Raw genomic sequence first — 25,944 nt, 5'->3', positions numbered from 1 at the left:
TTATATGTTTACTGACAATAATGTATTTAGTCACGTTTATGTTTCGCATAAGCTATTAAATTCAACAGAATTAAAAGTGTTTTGCTCCTGATTTTCTTTTGTATTCAATGTCTGGTGCATCACGTTGCAGTGTCCAACAGTAGTCAACAAGCATTGATGGATTCCAGTTTCCCTGGTATCGTTTCTCCATTGTAGCAATGTTCTGGTGAAACCTTTCACCGTGTTCATCACTGACAGTACCGAGATTTGTGGGGAAGAAGTCCAAGTGTGAGTGGAGGAAATGAATCTCGAGTGACATGCTGCACTTCATTGTCTTGTATGCTTTGAGAAGTTTGTCTACCAGCTGAATGTAATTTGGGGCTCTGCACATTGCCCATAAAATTGTCAACAACAAATTTAAAGGCTTTCCAGGTACTTTTTTCTGGCCCAACTAACAGATCTTCAAACTGCTTGTCACTCATAACATGTCTGATCTGGGGGCAACAAAAATGCCCTCCTTGATCTTGGCGTCAGTTATTCTTGGGAACATCTGTCTTAAATAACGAAAACCTTCTCCTTCCTTGTTCAGTGCTTTCACGAAATTCTTCATGAGTCCCAGTTTTATGTGAAGATGAGGAAAAAATATCCTTCTGGGTCGACAAGTGATTCATGTGCCACATTTTACTGTCCTGGAACTAACTTTTTACGGAGTGGCCAGTTCTGTCGAGAATAGTGTGACTCTTTGGCACGGCTGTCCCATTCACAGATGAAACAACATTACTTTGTATAGCCGAGCTGCAGTCCTAGTAACAGAGCAACGATTTTAAGATCTCCACAGATATTCCAGTTGTACCTGCTATACTGGACGTGCTTCAGCAACAGTTCCATATTTTCATACGTTTCTTTCATGTTTGCTGAATAGCCAACAGGTACTGAAGGATAAACGTTGCCATTGTGTAGCAGAACAGCTTTCAGGCTTAACATTGACGAATCAATGAAGAGACGCCACTCTTCCAGGTTGTGATCAGAACCCAAGGCCAAGAACAATCCTTTAATGTCACAACAGAAACAGAGACTGTCGACTTGTGCAAAAAATTTGGTTATATCATGATGTCGGCCTCGAAACACAGAAATATTCATACCTGATGACAGCAAACACCATTCCTGTAGTCTCGAACCCAGCAGCTCGACTTTTGCTTTTGACAGACCCAAATCTCTGACCAAATTGTTCAATTTGGACTGTGTTATCAGATGTGGATCACCTGATGAGCACGGTTCAAAATCTGGGTCAATGTCATTGTCAGTACCCTGCACTACAGTTTCTTCATCTGGTTCGTCTAAGGTCCAATCCTCTGGTGGTTTCAGAATTAGAAGACTGTCATCATGTGGCACGGGTCTCATTGCTGAAGGCAGATTAGGATATTCACTTGACTTCTTGTTTTTCGCTAAGAAACCAGACACATTAGTCAAACAGAAGTAACAGTCCGTCACATGTTCTTTCTGTTCTCGCCATATCAACGGAACAACAAACGGCATCGTCTTTCGAGTGCCTCTGAGCCAGGCTCTCAGACTGACAGCACATGTCGCACAGCAAATCTGAGGCGCCCATTCCTTGTCTGGATCACCAATTTTACCGCGGAAATACAGATGACAAGCGTTCTTCACAAGAGCAGCCATCCAACGTCTCTGAGGTGCAAGTGTATATTCACCACAAATATAGCAGAATGTATCGCAGCTGTTACGACATTGACGAGACATATCGCCCGACTCAAAACGTCTTTAGCATCAAGCTTACTTACTGTTATATTGCTACAGATACTATACTTTACTATACTGATACTACACATACACACTGACTATTTGTGTGCATATATTTTTTTTCATACATAACATAAATAAGATCAAAATAATAAAATAGATAGAGGCAGAGCTTGAACCACAGTGTTACTGACTTGCATTTGGATGTGCTGCCATCAGTATTATTCCACACAAGCCAAAGGTCTGCAATAATATTGATCTTTCCAGCTGTTAAATGTGACCCATTGGTGGAGTTTTTCCTTTTTTTTTTCATTGCTTAAATTAATTTTTCTCTGATATTGGATTTTTCCCAGAATCTCAGGTACATGAGATTGATCCGTTACTGAAAACTGTTTTTACTTTATTTGCCTGGAAATGGCTAAGAATTTCTAGGCATTCAATCAATCAGGGACATGTCTGCTATACAATAAAGCACTAAGGTATATGTGTCCAGTCCCTCTAAGTTTGGCTTTGGTGATTCAACAAAAGGGAAGGTGGGAGGGTGAGACAATCAACAAGTAGTAAAGGTGTACAATGAGAGAGTCACGTTCAAAGGCAGAAAGTATAAAACCGGACAGGAGGCGAGAAAGGTGCCACGAAAATAATGACCGAGTCTGAGGAGCAGACTTTACGGTGTAACCAGCAAGTGATGCTCTTGAGCCCCAAACCAAAGACACACTGATGACAAACACAATTCGGAGTTTAAATAAAAGATTGATTTCTCCCCATAGCTTTTCAACAAGCACCATCAAAAGATCAGTCATCAGTACACAATTCTGACAAATTCTTCTTCCTTTCCTTCCCCCAAGAGTGTTTACAAGCAAAACTCTGGACTATTTTTCGGTGTCACCACACTGCCCTTCTGGAGCACATCCAGGTCACATGGAAACCAGTATTGTCCTCCCCTGACAGTGTCCTCTGGCTGAACTTTGTTTCCATCTGTTCTCCGTGGCATTTTTGCAAAGGGAACACGCTCAAGAAAGGAAGCGCCGGTAAAGAAAAGTTCAGACACACATGGATTCCAAGGACAGGCACTGAAGGTGAATGGACGTCAAAAGATGGCAAATATTTTTTAATTACTCTATTACCTGTCTTTGACTGGTATCAGGGCAAGTATATATATATATATATATATATATATATATATATATATATATATATATATATATATATATATATATATATATATATATATATATAATTCTACACACAACACCCCATAATGACAACGTGAAAAAAGTTTACTTGAGGTTTTTGCAAATTTATTAAAAATAAAAAAATTGAAAAAGCACATGTACATAAGTATTCACAGCCTTTGCCATGAAGCTCGAAATTGAGCTCAGGTGCCTCCTGTTTCCCCTGATCATCCTTGAGATGTTTCTGCAGCTTAATTGGAGTCCACCTGTGGTAAATTCAGTTGGCTGGACATGATTTGGAAAGGCACACACCTGTCTATATAAGGTCCCACAGTTGACAGTTCATGTCAGAGCACAAACCAAGCATGAAGTAAAAGGAATTGTCTGTAGACATCAGAGACAGGATTGTCTCGAGGCACAAATCTGGGGAAGGTTACAGAAAAATTTCTGCTGCTTTGAAGGTCCCAATGAGCACAGTGGCCTCCATCATCTGTAAGTGGAAGAAGTTTGAAAGCACCAGTACTCTTCCTAGAGCTGGCCGGCCATCTAAACTGAGCGATCGGGGGAGAAGGGCCTTAGTCAAGGAGGTGACCAAGAACCCGAGGATCACTCTGTCAGAGCTTCAGAGGTCCTCTGTGGAGAGAGGAGAACCTTCCAGAAGGACAACCATCTCTGCAGCAATCCACCAATCAGGCCTGTATGGTAGAGTGGCCAGACGGAAGCTACTCCTTAGTAAAAGGCACATGGCAGCCCGCCTGGAGTTTGCCAAAAGGCACCTGAAGGACTCTCAGACCATGAGAAAGAAAATTCTCTGGTCTGATGAGACAAAGAGAACTCTTTGGTGTGAATGCCAGGCGTCACGTTGGGAGGAAACCAGGCACTGCTCATCACCAGGCCAATACCATCCCTACAGTGAAGCATGGTGGTGGCAGCATCATGCTGTGGGGATGTTTTTCAGCGGCAGGGACTGGGCGACTAGTCAGGATAAAGGGAAAGATGATTGCAGCAAAGTACAGAGACATCCTGGATGAAAACCTGCTTCAGAGTGCTCTTGACCTCAGACTGGGGCGACGGTTCATCTTTCAGCAGGACAACGACCCTAAACACACAGCCAAGATATCAAAGGAGTGGCTTCAGAACAACTCTGTGAATGTCCTTGAGTGGCCCAGCCAGAGCCCAGACTTGAATCCGATTGAACATCTCTGGAGAGATCTTAAAATGGCTGTGCACCGACGCTTCCCATCCAACCTGATGGAGCTTGAGAGGTGCTGCAAAGAGGAATGGGCGAAACTGGCCAAGGATAGGTGTGCCAAGCTTGTGGCATCATATTCAACAAGACTTGAGGCTGGAATTGCTGCCCAAGGTGCATCAACAAAGTATTGAGCAAAGGCTGTGAATACTTATGTACATGGGATTTCTCAGTTTTTTTATTTTTAATAAATTTGCAAAAATCTCAAGTAAACTTTTTTCACATTGTCATTATGGGGTGTTGTGTGTAGAATTCTGACGGAGAAAATGAATTTAATCCATTTTGGAATAAGGCTGTAACATAACAAAATGTGGAAAAAGTGATGCGCTGTGAATACTTTCTGGATGCACTGTATATATATATATGTGTATATATATATATATATATATATATATATATATATATATATATATATATATATATATATATATATATATATATATATATAATACACTAGCAAAATACCCGCGCTTCGCAGCGGAGAAGTAGTGTGTTAAAGAGGTTATGAAAAAGAAAAGCAAACATTTTAAAAATAACGTAACATGATTATCAATGTAATTGTGTTGTCATTGTTATGAGTGTTGCTATACACACACACATACACACACATAAATATATATATACATATATACATATCTACATATACACATATCTACATATATATATATATATATATATATATACATATACACATCCACATATATATATATATATATATATATGTATATATATATATATATATATATATATATATATATATATATATATATATATATATATATATCAACATATATATACACACATACATAGATACACATACATACACATACATATATATACACACATACATACATACATACATACACACAGACACACACACATATATATATATATATATATATATATATATATAAATATATATAAATATATATATATATATATATATATATATATACACAGACACATATATATACATATCTACATATATATATATATATCTAGACATACATACAAAAATACATTGACATATATATATATATACATATCTACATATATATATATATATATGTAATTGTGCTGTCACTGTTATGAGTGTTGCTGTCATATATATATATATATATATATATATATATATATATATATATATATATATATATATATATATATATATATATATATATATAATATACACACACACACACATAATATATATATATACACATACATACATACATACATACACACACACATATATATATATATATATATTTACATATCTACATATATATATACATATCTACATATATATATATATATACACATATATATATACATATCTATACATATATACACATATATATACATATCTACATATATCTAGACATACATATATACATACATACATTGACATGTATATATATATATATATATCAAATGAATGTCAACCTTTTGTAGGGTCTGTCCCTGAGACTTATTAATTGTCATTGCTAAGCAGAGGCTTAGTGGAAATTGTAGGCGTTTGTATTGAAATGGGAGATCAGAGGGTATAACGGGGATGCGAGGAATAAAAACTCTCTCCCCTGAGCCACCGCCAGTAAAAATAGTTGCCTCAATGAGGTTGTTTTGCAGACACGTGACCTGAAGTCTCGTGCTGTCACAAAGTTTCAGTGGCTGTACGCAAATCCACAATCGGTTTCATATTGTTTTCGTACCTTACCAATCGTGTAATGTGTTTTTTGAACAGGTTTGATTCATCAAAGTGATCACTCCTGCTGCGTTCAGTCACTTCACGTGAGCAGCTCTCTTGTGTGATGTTGCGATGTCCACGGGTTTATTTAATGTTAGCTAAGACCCGGCAGTTAAAAGTTTCTCGCTACAGCAATTTTAACTCTGTCACAAAGTGATCCAAACTGTCGTTTTTACCTCGTGTCTTCTCATTAAACTTGTATCTCGCGAATATGGCATTGCAAACGGCAGCGGGTCAGTTCACGTGCTTACATGGGAGGCGTGATGATGCAATATATTTTGATATATATCAAAATACCCGCGTTTCGCAGCGGCGAAGTACTGCTTTAAAATTTTTATTAAGAAGAAAAGTAAACCTTTTTAAACTGGGGGAAAATGAATCAATAATTATTTCTTAAGGATCTCTTTGTATACCATGTTGTCAGTTCGCCCTTCCGGTTGTAATATGACCAAGCTGTGTGCTGAGCTTACTCTTGAGCATGAAATCTAACATAGTTTGTGCCCTTCAGAATGAAAACAGTTTGCATTCACCTTTTTAATAAAAGGCGAGCTTTTAAGCCTGAGAAATCACCCCGTAAATGCACACGTTTAATTGCACATGTGTTAATATGTATGCTTACACAGTATTAAAAGACACTCAAAAATTAACGTCATTTACCTTCGTTCCCACGTTTGACTCGTGCTGTAAATCTCTTCCTTGTTTTCAGTTCACGTGATTACGTAGGAGGCGTGATGACGTGATACGTGACTCCGCCTCCTCCATTAGAGTATATGGACAAAAAACAGGTTCCAGTTATGACCATTACGCGTAGAATTTCGAAATGAAACCTGCCTAACTTTTGTAAGTAAGCTGTAAGGAATGAGCCTGCCAAATTTCAGCCTTCTACCTACACGGGAAGTTTGAGAATTAGTGATGAGTCAGTCAGTGAGGGCTTTGCCTTTTATTAGTATAGATATGTATATATATATATATATATATATATATATATATATATATATATATATATATATATATATATATATATATATATTCGAGGAATGTTCAAAAAGTTGCTGCAATTTTTTTTAACTCTTATTTATTAAGAATTTCAAAAACAAATCACATCACTTTTCTACATGGTCACCTTCCTTTATAATGCAATTTTCCCAGTGTTTACCAACTTTTTAGTGCCATCAGCAAAAAATTCTTCTGTTTTCGTGAATCAGTTCCAGGGTTCATTCCTCGTGGTCGTGGCTGTAGCTGGACATCCAGAGCGCTTTGCGTCCGTCACACTAGTACAGCCATTTTCAAACATTTCAATCCACATTTTATACTTACTCACTAGGTAGTCTAAGTTAGTACACCACTTTGTTCCCCTTCTCCGACTCCCAGAAGCCCACTGCCACTGCACTTAGTCTTAGTCTTGGTCTGCTGCTTGTCCACAGCTCTGTACGACACTGCAGCAGCGTTAAACCACAAAGTAAGTGATGTTACCATAAAGACATAACAAGTCCAGGCGAGCACAGGGTTATCCTCAGCTCATAATATGCAGCAACTGACCCACAGAGTGTTACTAATGTGGCCTCACTCCAGTGGCATCAATAATGCACTTGGCCGGTGGGCTGGCGGCTTAATGAGAAAACCCTGCGCTTGGTTTGTGTGGGGTGTAGCATTAATTAGTTTCCATAATAAAATAAAAACAACAGGAATACGGTTCACTCTGTACAGTATGTATAGCAAATGGTGTTGGGTAAGTTCACCACATGTATACCAACAAAAACATTCAAAGAGATCTGGCAAATCACAATGGCACAGTGATTAGCCATGCTGTGCACTGGCATAGCACAAAATGTGCATAGGTCGGGCTCAATAAACAGCATTTACAGTCAGGGCCGATGCCACCATTAAGGCGAATTAGGCAATCGTCTAGGGTGCAGATCATAAGACCCAGCCTTACCGAAGAGTCAGTTGAAACACTAATAAGTTTGGCCTAGGGTTTAAAATAACCTGGCACCGGCACTGTCTATGGCAGAAACTTGATTTAACATTCCCATATTTAGTGTATTCTCACATGTACCATTACAGTACATTCACAGTGCAGCTAAAAGTGACTCTGATTCTGCATCCTACCTGTTATTTTTATTTTGTTCTATTTATTCATTTTTTGACTGCTTAAATAACTTTTGAGAATGATCCAAATCTGTTGATAAGTGTACAGATACCTATCTTGAATGTGCCTAAAGTCCTGAGTTTTGCAGCAACTTTTTTTTGTGCACAAAGAACTGCATGCCAAGTTATGTGGTAGGTAGCAGGACTTTATAGAGCTTCGGATCTCAATGTTAGTTTGGACAATCTAGATTGGAATGCACGAGCTTGTTGGGCTAAGTGGCTTTTTCTTGTCACAACTTTTCTAATATTCTAAAACGGCTTTTCTGCCACGCTCTCTGCGATGTTCGATTCAGCTACTCCATTGATGACCCTGGCACTGACACATTCTGCCAGTCCATTTCCACTGATGATCTAATCAGCAATATTATCTTTGGTATAGTTTGACAATGTTTTTCTTTAGAATATTACAACAACCTAGACGAGAACAGGACATTCAGCCCAATGAGCAAGGGGCGCAAAATCAACCGGAAAGCAAATTATAGAAAAAAAAAACATTAAGTAGTTCTCTCAAGGGGCGGCATGGTGGCGCAGTGGGTAGCGCAGTGGGTTTCCTCCGGGTGCTCCGGTTTCCTCCCACAGTCCAAAGACATGCAGGTTACGTGCATTGTGCTTGGTGTGTGCCCTGCAGTGGGCTGGCGCCCTGCCCGGGGTTTGTTTCCTGCCATACGCCCTGTGTTGGCTGGGATTGGCTCCAGCAGGCCCCTGTGACCCTGTAGTTAGGATATAGCAGGTTGGGTAATGGATGGATGGATAGTTCTCTCAGACAGACGTTGGATTTTATATTTATAGAGATGTGATTGGACACTTAGTTATCAAAGCATCAGATGGTTTTCCACCTTAAACTAACATGTGCCAATAAAGTTTTTAATGCTCAACGAGTTTATGTTTTGGGTTTACTTACTTGATATGAAGTTATTGTATAATTTTGTTCAGTGAACATTCAGTTTTTGGAATTTAAAAAAGCTGTTTGTTTAAAAGTTATCAATTACAATTAGCCTGAGTACCTCGAACAAGTTATATTAACTTACTCTAGCATCATTGGCTAGTCTTAGATGAAACAAATTGATAGGAGTTTATGAGTTTTTCTGTTCATTTACATGGAATTTTTACACTTAATAGAATTAAGTTTAGCCAACAAATCAACAAACAAATTTTTTAAGTGTGTTTGGTGGAGGGGTTGTGGAGGCCCCTCGTCCTCTACGCTGGTACCTCTCAGTCACCAGTACCCAGCCTTGTCATTGCCCGTGATTAGCTGGTAGTTAAGTATTACACCCTGGACTGGCATGCAATGCCCGGTGCTGCCCGTGTGATCCTAAGCGGACATTAAGCAGTGTCACAGGTGGTTGGGGGGACACCCTGGAGGACCGGAGGAGGGTTTACGCCTCCCCCAGACCACGTGGGGGTGACCGCCCTGATGGCTATGGGGACCACGGGTGCAGAGCTTTGAAGCTCAACCCTGTAGGGGCCCGTGGTCAGCGCCAGGGGGCGTCCCCAATTCTTGAGGAGCCCTGGCCCTCAGCACTTCCGCCACACCCGGAAGTGCTGGGGGGAAGAGGATCAGGAACACCCAGAATGTTTCCGGGTGCGCAGCCTGCACTTCCGCCACACTGGGGAGTGCCAGCAGAAGATTGTCAGGAGGCACCTGGAGCACATCCGGGTCATTATAAAAGGGGCCGCTTCCCTCCATTCAGGGGCTGGAGTCGGGAGGACGAGAGACGAGTTCTTGGTGGAGAGAAGTGGAGGCGGCCTGAAGAAAGTGAGGCATTGTTTGTTGACCAGGACTTTGGGGACTGTGTGTCACTGTAAATAATGTTTAATAAACGTGTGTTGGGTGACTTCAACGTGTCCGCCTGTCTGTGTCCGGGCCATCTTCCACAGCAGGTTCCCTAATGGAGGGGCAAACACTTTGGTCATCTCTTTATTCTGCTTCACCACTGCCTCGTCCAGAACACAAATGCTGTTCAAGTGCTTTCTTCCCCTGTGAAAGAGTTGAAGTGAAATCTGAAATGTGTTTGTGTGTGTTTACAATGCAGGGAAATTGCATTTTTATCGACTAATTTACAATTTCATCTCTCAACATTAAAACAAAATCGCATTCCTCCTCAGAAACGTTTGCTTATTTTCTTTTCTCAGTGTGTGTTTGATCTATTTTAAGGTAGCATAACTTGATCTTTAGATTGATTTAATCTGATTGATATGATATAAATACCCTGAAAGCTTTCTAAATAAAATTTCATGCCTCACTGAATGCTATTAGCAAGCTGATTAATAAAATTAACAGGAGGTCATAGCGGCATTGGTTTCAATTTCACGAATTTACAAATCCAAGATTGAGAACAAACAAATTAAAAAATACGTTTCTAGAAGCTCTTTACTATTGAGTTGCAGATGCATTGGAATTGAAAAGGTTTAGCTGATGTACAGTACGCATTTTGATGATTCTCACATTATCGGTGTTTAAATAAATGACCAAGTCTTGTAACTGCAGCAGAAACCTTAACAACTTTTGAAATATTGGCATCACTTGGCTAATAGCTTCCTAGATGAGCTTGATGGACTGAATGGCCTCCTCTCTTTTTTTTCAGACTTCTTGAAATTGGACTTGAAAGGATTTGCCGAGTCCTAAAAACTTTAATGCTGTGTGTATTGTTTTACAGGTTAGAGCTGTGACTTTTCAAACGCCACTATTATTTCTGCTTCCCTGTACGCTGTGAAAGTTGGCTGAAGTGAAATCGTGCTGGAATTAGCCTTGTTGACTGTGAATTTTATTGGTGTGTACTGTACAGGAAGGATGGGTCGAAGGAGCCCATTGTTGAGATGCGGCCGGAAGAGGAGAGAATAACTAACCCTGACGATGGGAGCCCCGTAAATGAACCGAATGAGACCACTCCACTTACGGAGCCTGAGTAAGATCTGCTTTTATTGGCACTATATAGTTGAACGGGAGCATTATTGCAAAGCAAGCCACGCATAAAAGCATACAGTATGTTCAATATCAAGCAAAAATGAGTGGGATTGAGGCAAAATGGATTTTCTCTTTATGCCTTTTACTAATACGGACAACGTTAATAAATGCAGGCAGTGAATTAGTCTCAGTTCTCTTGAAGTTCTTATGTGGCCTTTTGGGCTGCTCTAAATACAAAAACAAAATTTACCAGAAATAGAGGTGATCAAAAGAAGTAGGAAGCAGGGTTTATAACTACATACATTCATATATTCTCAAACCTGCTTAATTAAGTTCAGGGTCGCAGTGAGTCGTCACGGAACTGGGCTCGAGGCCCGGATGATGTGGTGTGGTGAGGTGGTTGTGGCACTGCCACCACTTTAAACCACAATGTGGCAGCTTTACGTGACCCTGACCAAGCCACTTAACTCACCCGTAATCTGGTTACGAAAAATATACGCAGTATGGAGACAATTGGAAACAATACAGGGATACTATAAGTCACTTTGGATGAAGGTGTCAGCCAAGTGTATGATAATAAGAAGATGAGATAAAGCTGCCGACTTAAGTGAGGAGAGTGAAGAGACTGAAGCAGGAGACGGCAGTAAGGCTCACGATAGCCACGTGTCTTTGGAACATGGGAGGAAAACCCACACAGATACTGACCAGGCTCAGGACTGCAACCCAGAATGCTAGATCCATAAGGGATCCATAAGCGCTAACCACAGTGCTCCATCCTCAACTTACAGGCTTCTAGTAATGTGTGTTAAACTCTATACAGATCTCACTATGGCCAACGTCACGCTACATGACTTTGAGTCGGACAGCACGTCACGTCACACTTACTGTATATACGTCAGGGGCTGGATCTCATTGCTTTGAGTATGAGGAAGAATCCCAGGGGATGACAGACTACAAGAGTCAGAATACACATGTCAGAATCTCAGGGGATGACAGACTACAAGAGTCAGGATACACATGTCAGAATCTCAGGGGATGACAGACTACAAGAGTCAGGATACACATGTCAGAATCCCAGGGGATGACAGACTACAAGAGTCAGGATACACATGTCAGAATCTCAGGGGATGACAGACTACAAGAGTCAGGATACACATGTCAGAATCCCAGGGGATGACAGATTACACAAATCCCTCACTAATTCTCAAAGCGACTTTCAGACTTGTGTGAGGTGCCGCCTGACAACACCAAAGTTTCAGCCACTATCAGTCATGTTTTTTTTTTTACTTTTTTTCATTCTGTTGCAGTACGACAAACAGGAGACACTGGACAGACAAGCGTCTCCTAAATGTAACAGTGACATATATTTCTACGGGATAGCACATTTTCATACATGCAAGTAGCGCCAAATGCTTTACAGTAGTAACAGCTAAACAGATGTTACAAAAAGAAAGTAGAAGATAAACCAAAGAAAGTAAAAGGCTAAAGAATGGCTGTTCATAAGTGGGGTATATTAAGACATTAGAAACAGATAGTTTATCATAAGTGCAAATGCTATGGTCAGAAGGTAAGTGAGGAAAGAAAGACAAAAGCTCCAGTCAGATGGATGCTGGAGAAAACAAACAGCTAGGGGTTCAAAGGCCGAAAGACTACCCAGACCCCTCTGGGCATTCTACAGTTCCAGTAACAGGATGCTCTTGTGGAGTTTTCTTCATCTTCCCAGTGGCTGCACCAGATTTAGGCCAGAGGGTCGTGAAAGAAAGAACCACCACCGTGTACCGGGAAAAACAAAATACACAAAGGCAGTGACCAGTCCATAAAAACAGCAAATAAAGTAGAATGTTATGATAAGTGGCAAGCAGATTTTAACATTTCAAATACTATAAAAGGGAAAGGAAGTACATGCAAAAACCTTTGGTTTGAGAAACAAGTCCACAAAGAATATCATTTATATAAATGAAGCAAAAAAATAAAAAATAAGTCATTCCCAAAACGGAATCCAAAGCTGTAACCACAATGTAAAAGTGAAAATCCAGAATCTGAAAAACATTCCTCATGAAAGAACAGATCTCTCCATTCATAACCGAATCACTGAAGGATCTCCTTCCGGTTTTAGAATATGAAGGCTGATGGTGGTCCTTCAACTGAACATCTGGGTGGTCCCACCTCCTGGGGTTTCACCCAGAAAGCACAAGGAATAATAAGAGAGCACCGAAGCTCAATACAAAGGTACTAAATGATACATAAAATAGAATAATATTAACAAAATGTACACAATTACAATATACATATGAAAAGTAATACTTTAAAGTAAATGAAGAAGGCACAAAAAAAGAAAAATAAACTTGTCAAGGAAGAAAGCCCAACTTTAACATAAGAACTCTCAATTTTTCTAATCACCCGCCTTTTATGTTGTCATTCTCTGAGCTGAAATGAACTGTAGAGTCTTTGTTAGTCCAGAAATGTCTGATACGTTGTTTCAAAACAGAACAATTGGCGTGACTACAGATTTGCATACAAAGAATAAAAGTAGCAAAAAGTAAGTAAAGCTAGAAAGAAACAGAGGTGAGGATGGCCAGGTGAATGTAAGGAATACCATGGAGGCAGAGCAAGCTAAATTCTAAGAGAAAGACTCGGTGTGGAGACGTTATGAGGAGAAGCAGGCTAAGGTGGTGTGGACAAGTGGACTGAAAGGTAGAGGACTACGTGAAGAGGTGCACCAACATGGAGAGACAGTCAGTTGGACGTGGTGTCAGATGATACTATAACAATGCATCTCAGCCTAAAGAACTGCTAAGACTGCAGAAAGGAAAAGGATTTGGGGGATAGTTGGCTGACCTGGGTGAACTCAACACAGGAAATGACCATTAAACTGGTAATGATGATGAGGAGGAGGAGGAAGAGGTTATGCTTAAGTTTTATAACACACTGATGAGGCCATTACTGGAGTACTGTATGCTGTTTTTGGTCTGAGGGCAACAAAAAAAGATATGGCAGCACTAGAGAAAGGCCAGAGAAGTGAAGTAGGCTGATCCAGGCCTACAGTGGACGAGTAATGAGAAGAAAAGAATAAAAGAGTTGAGCAAAACAAGATCAATAGGTGGTATCATTGAAGGTTTTGAAAATATGAAAGGAGTTACTAAGGTGAATGGTTTGCTAAAATGAGTTCAACAACAACATGGGGACACAGTAGGAAATTTTGCACAATTGGGATAAGTGACTCAGTAGTGTGCTGGACATTCATAACCCAGCTTGACGTTGTTTTGCAGGAATTAGGAAGGATTGGTGAGTTTTACTGGGCTCTGGGGCCTGTTCTGGTCATGTTTTTCTAGTGTTGTATTGATAAAAAAAAAAAAATGATGATGAAGAATATAAAAAATATAATGGATGATAGATAAAATTATTTAGCACAGCTGCAACTTAGGCTGTGAGTGCTCAATGTACAGAAAATGTAAGACAGTTATGTTGTGCATGTTAGCAGCTTTGGGATTGGAATTTCGATTTACAATAGAGAGGGGGGCCTCATATGGAGCTGCATTGGTGTAGGGGGCCTAAATTGTCTCTAATAAATGTACACTGCTGTACACGTATGGTGCAACACAAGCTGGCTTGACCTTGTGAGTACAGCAGACCCCTAAAGCAGTTTAACAAGCTTTTGGTCCATCACGTTAAAGGATTCTCTTAAATTCCATAACAAAGAAGAATAATTAAGCGGCTAATAACACTGTGAACAATAAGGATAATCCTACAATTAGTATTCTAAGTCTAATCATTTGCTTACAAGCTAAATGAAAAATCTCCTCTAATTAATGGGTATATGCATCATTTACATATTCCACATGAATTTGTTTCTGGATTCCCTGTTAAAGCAGTCCTGATGACTGCCGGTGAGCATACAATGCATGCTGGTCAATACTGCATGCTCAACCTCATCTCGTATTAGTAGTCAGACTCTATTGTATTTTCAGCAGCAGCCAGAGGAATGAGCACCTTAATAAAAAATATGGTAATTAAAACATGAAGTAAAAACCTATAATTTGTCAAATTATGGAGTTGCTGTTTTCAGCAAAGTATATTTTAGTTGGCACTGCTTCTATAACAACAGAACACAAATTGGTCCTGCAGTTTCTGTGTTTCTTTTGCCTGCGGTAATAATTCCTACCACTGTGAATCAAGACTTACCTGGCTGCACAATATGGCCAGGCTGCTGAATGCATAATATATGTTGTAGCAGTTGAGCGTATTAGTGCTCCCTTGAACCCTCAGGTACCACTCCAAACACCAGGTAAAAGTACAATTATTATTTATTATATAACAATAACGTGCACTAAGCACCCTCCACTCCACACTACACATACAATACTATTATTTATCCAATAATCAATAATCAAACCAATCCTCCTCTCCCAGACTCGTTGCCACCCTTCCTCCCAGCTCAGCTCAGTGTCTGGGCTCTCCCATAGTGCTTTTATACTCTCTGACCTGGAAGTACCTCCAGCCCAGCAGTCCATGAGTCCTTATCACTTCCGGGTCAGATTAAAAGTTCTTTTCTTCAACCCGGAAACACGTCGTTCCTTCTGGTCATATGATCATGACGTGCTTCCGGGTTATAGGGCAGGCATAAGTCCTTGAGCCTCCCTGCAGCGTCCTCTGGTGGGTCCCACGGTGTCCAGCAGGGTTGGGAATAAAAACTCCACTGTCCATAATTCCCTGCTGGTCTTTGGGGCACTCCCATGCTACAGGGAGGGCTCCATCTAGCGGCCTGGGGGTGCTGGCCGGGATAAACAGCCGGCCGTCTCCCATAATGTATATAATGATGGATGGCTATGTGGGCAGAGGGTGGGCAAGGGGTTAGCACGGGGCATTTGAAGTCAAACTTGCATTGCCCCAAGGTTTGCCTGCATGCCTGACTGAGCACTAAAAGCAGACCAAGATTATGCTCAAATAGGGTGCTCCATGTCTTGCTCTCTATATTTATTACTCAAAAAATTAAGAGCCGATATGTGACAACCCAGCCCAGAAATGCTCATGATTAGTAATTAGTCAAATGATTGACATAAACAGTGTTCCATTTCACAATGAAATCAGTAAATTAATAATAATAATAATAATTATTATTATTATAGTTATTATATGAGGGGGGAGTCCAGCTAAAGTTAGAAAATGGGATTTATTAGAAAATGGAACAAACCTGAACAAAACTGATGCTGTCATTTCTTAATGTCATCTCCACCCTTCCCAATGCACTTGTGCCACCTGCCTGGCAGTGCCAGGGGATTCCAGCAGAATACAACATTTGGTCTCGTCCTCTCAGCCACCCGTGCATCTCTTTCTTCCCGTCTTGAATCGACGACCACCCAGATGTTTTTTTAGTGGTCCAACAAGGTGGAAATCACACGGTACCAAATCTGGTGAATAAGGAGGATGTGGCAATACCTCAAACTTCAGTTTCTCCAGACAAGCCTTGGTGTTCTTAGCAGTGTGTGTGTCATTGTCTTGCAGCAAAAGGACTCCTTGAGACAGCAGTCCCCGCCGCTTGGATCGATTAGCAGGCTTCACATTGGTCTCCAGCAAGTCACTGTAACTTGCACTAGTGACTGGAGTACCCCTCAGAATGTGGTGTTCGACAATAACTCGGGTGCACGAGTGGTGGTGAGGACGAGACAAAACCTTTTATTCTGCTGGAATCCACTGGCACTGCCAGGCAGGTGACACAAGTGCACTGAGAAGGGTGGAGACAACATTGAAAAATTACATCATTATCAGTTTTGTTAAGGTTCATTCCATTTTCGACTAAATTCCATTTTCTAACTTTAGCTTGACCCCCACCCATCATAATAATAATGCTCCCTTTTCGTTTGAAGTAATCACTGGAATAACTGGCTTGAAAACTGGACTCTGACTGAACTCTGATTGTTGTTTCTCAGTCATTTCTGTGCGGCTTTAGCTTTATGCTCAGCTTGTTGTCTTAATAGAAAACAAATCTTCTCCCAAAGTGCAGGTTTCTTGCAGACTGCATTGGGTTTTCCTTGAGGATTTCCCCATATTTTGCTGCATTCGTTTTTACCCTCCCAAGCCTTCTAGGGCCTGCTGCAGAGAAGCTTCCCCACAGCCTGATTCTGCTTCACAATGAGGATGGTGTGTTTTTGATAATGTGCAGTTTTCAAACATTGTGTTTAGCCTGATGGCCAAAAATCTACAATTTTACTCTCACAGACCATAGAACCTTCTTCCAGGTGATCTGAGAGTATTTAATATGGCTTCTGGCAAACTCTAGCCAAGGTGTCCTGTGTGTTTTTGTTTCTTTGCACCCATCCCCATTCCCACAAAGCCTCTGCCAACAGTTGCTGTCTGCACAGTTTCTCCAGTCTGAACTATTGTAGCTTGCAACTCCTGCAGAGTTCTCATAGGTCTCTTGGTGGCCTCCTTCATGAACCTTCTTCTTGCGCAGTCACTCAGCTAGGAAGATTTACAGTCTCCTTGGATATGTTCTTGTCAGACTTGTGTTTTTCCATGTCCTTTTCATGGAGTTGTTTGGAATGTTCATTGTGTAGACTAGTTCACCATGCTGTTTCACCACAAGTGGAGCGTTCCACATTCACGAGAATTTAGACAACAATCAAGTGAAGCACCAGACAGTTGAGCTAATCCTGTAACTTCAGTCGACTGAGCCAGTGATGCCTTAAAGGGAATGAATATGCCATCAGTTATTTCATGTTTTACATTTGCAATTAATTTAGATCACTTTGCAGTGTTCTCTATTTACTTTGTGACATTCAAGAGTCTTTTTCTTATGATCAGTGTCAAAAAAAGCTAAATGAAGTCCACTGTGATTCAACGTTGTATAAGAATAAAATGTGGAAACTTACAAGGGGTTGAATATTTTTATAGGCAATGTAGATAGGAAACTCAGAATATAAAAAAGAGATAGACAGAAAGTTAATTGGTCCCAAAGAGAAGAACCGAGAACTGTAAGCAGATCTCATCCTGCAGTTCTATAAATTTGTATTAAAAAAAACACACACACACACACACACACATAGCAATGCAAATACCACATTGTGTGTATTCGGTATGAGAGCTTATCACAGAAGAAACAGCGTCTGTAGAGAATCCAAAACTAAAAACTTTAACATGAGTGCTGCCGAAGTACAAACCAATTCCGTGTTGGCATGCAATTCTTTCATAAATAAAACCCTAGAGATGTCAGAAAGTAGTCCAACAGCACATAGACAGGGCAGTTCAGGAGAGCATCCATGGCTGTGGGTGAACCCCACCCGACTCCAGCCATGCGTTATAATGATGGCAGTCATCACATTATCTGATCTGAGGTGCCGCCTTACACTCCAGAAAATGTTATGTCGCTAAAGGTAGAACCCAGAGGACTGAATGAAGACCACAAAATGTTAAAGCCAGCTGGTATAACACAATCAATCTAAAATTATAAATTAGATAGAAAAAGATATACAGTCTTCTACAACAACAACACGGTAGCACGGTGGTAGCACTGCTGCCTTGCAGTAAGGAGACCTGGGTTTGCTTCCCGGGTCCTCCCCGTGTGGAGTTTGCATATTCTCCCCTTGGCTGCATGGGTTTCCTCCCACAGTCCAAAAACATGCAAGTTAGGTGCATTGGTGATTCTAAATTGTCCCTAGTGTGTGCTTGGTGTGTGTGTTTGTGTGTGTGTGTGTGCGCCCTGCCCGGGATTTGTTTCTGCCTTGTGCCCTGTGTTGGCTGGGATTGACTCCAGCAGACCCCCGTGACCCTGTGTTAGGATAGAGCAGGTTGGATAATGACTGACAACAGCAACAACATTTATTTATATAGCATATTTTCATACAAATAATGTAGCTCAATGTGCTTTACATGATGAAGAAAGAGAAAAAAGACAAAATAAGTAACAATTAAAATAAGGGAACATTAATTAATATAGAATGAAAGTAAGGTCCAATGGCCAGGGTGGACAGAAAAAGCAAAAAAAAAACTCCAGACGGCTTGAGAAAAAAAAAATCTGCAGGGGTTCCAAGCCACGAGACCACCCAGCCCACACTGGGCATTCTACTTAACATAAATGACCTCAATCAGTCCTCGTGGTATTCAAGGTTCTCATGGAAGAACTTGATGATGACGGTCATATGGACTTCTAGCCTTTAATCCATCAACGTAGGGACATCACGGTGCTTTGATCAGGTGGTGGTGGTGCAGATCGCCACCACAGAAAACCAGAAAAAGAACAGCAGAGAAAGTAGGGGTTAGTACGGATTTTGAATATGAATACCATGAATAATAATAATTAATTGAATATGCAGAGCATCAGGATTAGACTAAGATGAAGCTGTGAGAAAGCCACGTTAAAATAATGTGTGTTTAGCAGTTTGTTAAAGTGCTCCACCATATTAGCCTGGCGAATTTCTATTGGCAAGCTATTCAAGTTTTTAGGTGCATAACAGCAGAAGGCCACCTCACCACTTCTTTTAAGTTTAGCTCTTGGAATTTAAGCAGACACTCATTTGAAGTTCTAAGGTTACGATTTGGCGTGCAAGGTGCAAGACATTCCAAAGTGTAAGATGAAGCGAGATTATTTAAGGCTTTGTAGACCATAAGCAGGGATTTTAAAGTCAATTCTAAATGACACAGGTAACCAAGGCTAAGGATCTATGCTGGTATCCAGAAGGTTGCCGGTTTGAATCCCCGTCACTGCCAAAAGAGATCCTATTCTGCTGGGCCCTTGAGCCAGACCCTTAACCTGTAATTGCTCCAGGGGCGCTGTACAATGGGTGACCCTGTGCTCTGACCCCAAGGGGTATGCGAAAACTAACAAAATCCTAATACAAGAAATTGTATAAGGTGAAATAAAGAACAATATAGTGACATCAAAACTGCCGAAATGTGCTTAGATTTTCTTTTCCTAATTAAGATTCTAGCAGAAGAATTCTGCACTCGTTGCAATTGATTGATGTCTTTTTTGGGTGGTCCTGAGAGGAGTGCGTTACAGTAATGTAGTCGACTGAAAACAAAAGCGTGAAGTAATTTCTCAGCATCTTGCAATGTTATAAGAAGTCTAACTTTTGCTATATTTAAGTGAAAAACTGTTCTCCTAGTAATCTGATTAATATGTGATTTAAAATTCAGGTCAGAGTCAATAATTACCCCTAAATTCTTTACCTCCGTCTTGACTTTTAATCCTAACGCATGAAGTTTATTTCTAATAACCTCATTATATCCATTATTGCCAATCACTAAAATTTCTGTTTTCTCTTTATTTAGTTTGAGAAAATTACTTCACATCCATTCAGAAAAACAAGTGAGACGTGTCAGTGAATCAAGAGAGTTGGGGTCATCAGGCGCTATTGATAAATACAGTTGAATGTCATCAGCATAGCTGTGGTAGCTCACGTTATGCCTTGAGATAATCTGACCTAACAGAACCATGGAGATCAAAAAGAGCCGCAGACCCAGGATAGAGCCTTGTGGAACACCATATATGATATGGTGTCTTTGAAGTATGATTGCCACAACTAACAAAGAATTTTCTACCTGCCAGGTAGGACTCAAACCAATTTAAGACGCTGCCAGAGAGGCCCACACATTGACTGAGACGATTTCTAAGAATATTGTGATTAATGGTGTCAAATGCGGCACTCAGATCTAAGAGGATGAGAACAGATAAACGGCCTCTGTCTACATTTACCCACAAGTCATTTACTACTTTTCTACTGCTTAGAAGATATAATCAAATAGCATCCCCTAACATTCTTAAACCCCCTTAACAGGATGCAGAGTCACCAAGCCTATGGTGGACGTACTTGGACAATAGTCATGAAAAACCCCTGGACCGGGTGTCCCTCCATTGCAACAGCAACATCGACACCGCCAACAATTTATTTCTTACGTAGCCTAAAATCACACAAGGAATGCCTCAATGGACTTTAGCAGGTCCTGTTTTTTTAAAGCTTCGACAACAAAAAAAAAATGGAAGAAATCTTGGGTAAGGCAATTCAGAAAGGTAGGCTGGGTGTCAAAAAATGGAGGAAACACAACACACAAAACAGATCACAAGTGACCCTTTTCACAGACATAGAAAGAAAATCTATCCTAGCCACCTCAGAAATATGATACAACAGTACAAACTGCTTTGTTCTTGCATCAAGCGCAGGCAAAACTGTCAAGGCAAAATGGAGGAATACACCACTCACTAAATACAGACCTATCACACATGAGGATACAGAATTGTTCAAATACATCAAAATCAAAGTAGACACTAATTAACATAAATGAAAAACAACATCTGTTCATCAATTAATTGTAGAACCTCGGCCAGATTGTAGAAAAAGAGTCAGACAAGCCAAACACAGTCAGAGTTCTGAAGACCTCGGCCAACAAGCCTCCTCCTTCCTATTGGCCCATCTACAGCTGAGTCAGTGTTTGGCTGGCCAATCAGATGAAAGGACTCTTCTATCCTGATGATTCCAGTGCTCCTTTATCTAATTTGACTTTTCCATGGTAGGCAGACAACTTGGCAGTAGGGCAGTGACACCAAGTGCCATGTGACGATACCAAGAAGAGAAACAGAATAGAGGAGGGTTATAAATAAACTGTGGGACCTTCTGCAGACAGCTGTGTGACTTTCCTAACCTTGTGCAATTAACTGAATTGACCACAATTGGACTCCAAACAACAGCAACAATTTATTTCTTGTATTGCCCAAAACCATAGAAGCCCCCTTCTAGGTTTCTGTCTGTAAGTTGATCATGCAACGGATGTCAAAAAATGGGGTAAATACAACACACACAAAACAGAACACAAGTAATCCTCTTTACAGAGCTAGATGGCCAATCTATCATGGTCACCTCAGAAATGCAGCACAACAGTACAAACTACTATCACATACATAGATACAGATTTGTTAAAATAAATCACAAACAAAGCAGAAGCTAATTAGCATCAATTAAAAACAACATCTGTGCATCAGCTATTAGTAGAAGCAAAACCAGATTGGGGCGGCACGGTGGCGCAGTGGGTAGCGCTGCTGCCTCGCAGTTGGGAGACCTGGGGACCTGGGTTCGCTTCCCGGGTCCTCCCTGCGTGGAGTTTGCATGTTCTCCCCGTGTCTGCGTGGGTTTCCTCCGGGCGCTCCGGTTTCCTCCCACAGTCCAAAGACATGCAGGTTAGGTGGATTGGCGATTCTACATTGGCCCTAGTGTGTGCTGGGTGTGTTTGTGTGTGTCCTGCGGTGGGTTGGCACCCTGCCCAGGATTGGCTCCTGCCTTGTGCCCTGTGTTGGCTGGGATTGGCTCCAGCAGACCCCAGTGACCCTGTGTTCGGATTCCGCGGGTTGGAAAATGGATGGATGGATGGAAAACCAGATTGTAGGAAAGGAGTCAAACAAGCCAGACACAGTCAGAGTCCTGCAGACCTCAGCTAACAAGCCGTCTCCCTCCTATTGGCCATTCTACAGCTGAGTCAGTGCTGGAATGGCCAATCAGATGAAGGACACTCCTACCCAATGATTCCAGTGCTCCTTCATCTGAGATGACCTTTCCATGGGATTCCAGGTAAACGACTTGGCAGTAGAGTAGTGGCACCAAAGTGAGAATACCGAGAAGAGAAATAGCGCAGTGCCCACTCACTGACACACCTGCAGGATTCAAGCCATGGACGTTTGACGTGAAAGGCCACTGCACTGTCACTGTGTCTCTGCACCTTCAAAACAAGATTCAAGATGGCAGAAAAACATCTTTCTCTCCTAGTCAGCAAACACATAAAGTAGAAATTAGAAACACAGTAGGAAACTCTTCTGAACGAGACAGAGAGACAGAGATGTCCAACAGAATTTAGAGTTTTGCTTTTTTAATCTAATTGCTTTCAGCATGCTTTGACTTTTTTCATATCATTTAGTGATTTGAAATTAAGCAAAACAAACTGTCATATTTGAGTAAACGTGGGCAACTTGACCTAGCATGTGGGAGTATTCTGATACTCTTCAAACAGTGTCTTTCTCACGGTAAATACTAGAAAATGAGCAAACACACTTCACATTTTAAAGATGTACTGTCAGGTTGATGAGCACCTCCAATGAAAGATTTGATTGGCTGATTTATTTCTTGTGCCCTGTGGGACATCCGGAGACTTTGTGGGATCCCCTGAGGTTGCTGGCTATCATGGCCAGACTGTACACTGGTACTGTGTGTGTTGTGCAGAGTGGAGGCAGGACCTGTGTGTTTCTCCCAGTTGATTCTGGGGTCCGTCAGGAGTGTGCTCTGCTCCTACTTTGTTCAGTGCTTGCAATGCAGGGATGTGGGGTCCAGCAGCTATGGGGCATCTGTAGGTGAAGAGAAATTCACTGATCTTGGCTTTGCCGACGACGCTGTGATCTTCACGGTCTCATTGGAGGCTCTGATTAGGGCTCAAGAGGGGCTGAGCGAGGAGTTTGAGTGTCTGGGCTTGCGAGGGTCCTGATAAAAAACAACATCTAGACCTTTAAAGACCTCTTAGGCACAGCCATCAGCAGTGTGTCTGTCTGTGAAGAGAGTGTCAACCTCATCGAGAACTTTACTTACCTCAGCAGTGACATTCATGTCTCTGGTGACTCTTCCTATGAAGTCAGTAGACGTTTTGGGAGAGCATGGGGTGTCATGAGGTCGTTGGAAAGGGGTGTGTGGCACTCCTGATATCTATGCAAAAGGACGAAGGTCCGAGTCTTTAGAGTCCTGGTGCTTCCTGTCTTGCTCTATGGTTGTGAGACATGGACGCTATCCAGTGACCTGAGATGAAGACTGGACTCCTTCAGTACTGTGTCTCTTTGGAGAATCCTTGAGTACCACTGGTTTGACTTTGTGTTACTCATGGAGTCCTGAATGAGGCGCATTAACTGCACTGACACTGCTTCACAATAATAATAATAATAATAAAATGCATTTTATTATTATTATTATTATTTTGAGGGAGCATCAGTTACAGCACTACGGCCATGTGGAGTGATTCCCAGAGGGAGATCTGGCTCATTGTTTAGGACCTGAGTGGCTGGACCAGGCCAAGGGGATGCCCACATATCACCTGGTTGTGAAGCATACAGGGTAATTTCCGGAGGGTGTGACTGGACCGGGTGTCTGCTTGGGGGGGTTGCCAACCAGGATTCCGAGCTTTTTCGTTGTGTGGTGGGTGTGGCAACGTGCTGTACCAGTGCAGGCTCCCCGATCTGACCTGACCTGTTGCTGTTTATGAATGACAAATTTTAAGTGACCCTGTATGAGTGAGTGTGACTATGTGCATGTGATGAATTAAATGTGTAGTGGGGCGAGGGATAACTCTAGACAAGACCAAAAATAATTTTGGTGCCAACTGGGCAAAACCCCATTTAACATGTTGGCACAGAAAATAAAACAAATCTTTAACAAAAAGGAGCATTCGATGGTGCAATAAGGATCATGTGGATAGCTTTGAGGCATCTGTGTGACCTTCCACTTGGCTTGTCAGGTCTGAACTGAGATACCATCTTTTAGGAGCGTCCCTCCATTGTCCTGGCCGGACTGGAGGGTGCTGGGCTTCTTTGACTATGTTACACTCAAGAGGTGGGTTCTCTTGAAGCTGTGAGGATTTAAAGGAGACAAGACTGTTAGCGACAGCAACCCCTCTCATCCCGGGGTGGTACCACATACCTTAGGTGGACCAAGAAGGCAATCCTCTGGTGCACGTCCATGACAAATGGTAATTGCTTTGTGCTCACAGCTGCAGGGTTAAGCTCTTGTTCATATGATTATGTGATAAAAGAGCGGTTTTAATGAATAAACAGGCTCATTCCGCCATCTCATAAAACACGTCCTTCAGTCTGTGTAAAGTTTGCCAAAAATCGGCGTAAAAATGGATCTGAGGTTCCACAACTTGACGGAGTTTCCTTTCTAGCACCCTGGCATAAGGTTTTCCAGGAAGGCTGAGGAGTGTGATCCCCCGATAGTCAGAGTACATCCTCTAGTCCCCCTTTTTAAAAAGTGGGATGTCTTTCATTAAAATGGATGCACAGAATCCTAAAACCTGATTCATTAGACGAATCTCAAACCGCCTCAGATAACTCAATGGGGAAATGGCACCTTAGGCTGACTTGAGGTAGAAAATAATTCAGTTCACTTTGTTTTATGTTTTGTGTCATCTTGAAGGAATTTTCCACCCAGAAATGATGTTCTTTTTTAATGCAGTGCCTTCTATACTGTTTGGGACAAAGACACATTTATCCATCATTTACCCATCTGCGCCGCAGTAAAAAATTACAAATCAAACATTGTGATTAAAGTGCACATTGCAGACTTTCATTTAAGGGTATCTGCATATAAAAATGGGAATAGCTTTGGAAGAAGAAGAAGAAGACAAAGAAGTCTTTACTTTCCTTAGAGAGTATTGAAGCCCTGCAGGAGAAGTGAACAAACAGTAATTTGTGACAGATGTAAATGACTATCATAGGAAAGAAACTGTTAGTGTTCCTCTTCTTTTTGGATATCATGTAACATTCTTCTGATGGTAGGAACTCAAAGAGTGCGGCCTTTGACTGCAGAGACAGCATATGTCCAGCCACAGATGTAGATACTGTATGGTGCTCGGCTTCAGGCCTGCTGTGCTGTCTGCCGTCCGACGTAACTACAGTAAGAGCAGATGTTCTGCCGAACCGTCATGAGGGACGTGATCAAGCTTTCAGTGACTAGTTCTTGATATGGACATATTTACATTTTAATTTGAAGGAGAAAACCCATTTGCTGTTGAACATTATGAGACAAATGATGATTCCATGGTGCAATTTTACGCGGTGCGTAACATTGTGTTCAGGAAAGGATTCTGTCCTGCTAACAGGGGTGCTGGTTATAAGCAGGGATACAATACAAAACAATACAATTTATTGTTGTATAGCCCAAAATCACACAAGAAGTGCCGCAATGGGCTTTAACAGGCCCTGCCTCTTGACAGCCCCCCAGCCTTGACTCTCTAAGAAGACAAG

The 25,944-nt window shown here is 41.2% G+C and overlaps 1 protein-coding gene across 2 annotated transcripts in view; it reads left to right on the top strand.

Moving 5' to 3' along the window:
* LOC114651263 (neural cell adhesion molecule 2-like) overlaps nt 1-25,944 on the top strand; it is a 1,104,951-nt gene that overhangs the window by 1,072,700 nt on the left and 6,307 nt on the right. The window contains exon 17 of one of the 2 annotated variants that reach the window (XM_051927215.1): nt 10,843-10,962. The exons of the other annotated variant lie outside the window; for it this stretch is intronic. Coding sequence (XP_051783175.1) covers nt 10,843-10,962 — 120 coding nt within the window. The remainder of the gene's footprint in view (nt 1-10,842; nt 10,963-25,944) is intronic. 2 annotated transcript variants of the gene reach the window in all.

Source organism: Erpetoichthys calabaricus, chromosome 4 (genome assembly GCF_900747795.2).
Source record: "Erpetoichthys calabaricus chromosome 4, fErpCal1.3, whole genome shotgun sequence".
Classification (NCBI taxonomy): Eukaryota; Metazoa; Chordata; class Cladistia; order Polypteriformes; family Polypteridae; genus Erpetoichthys; species Erpetoichthys calabaricus.
The sequence above is the reverse complement of the archived record's forward strand: the minus strand, read 5'-3'. Positions and strand labels throughout refer to the sequence as shown.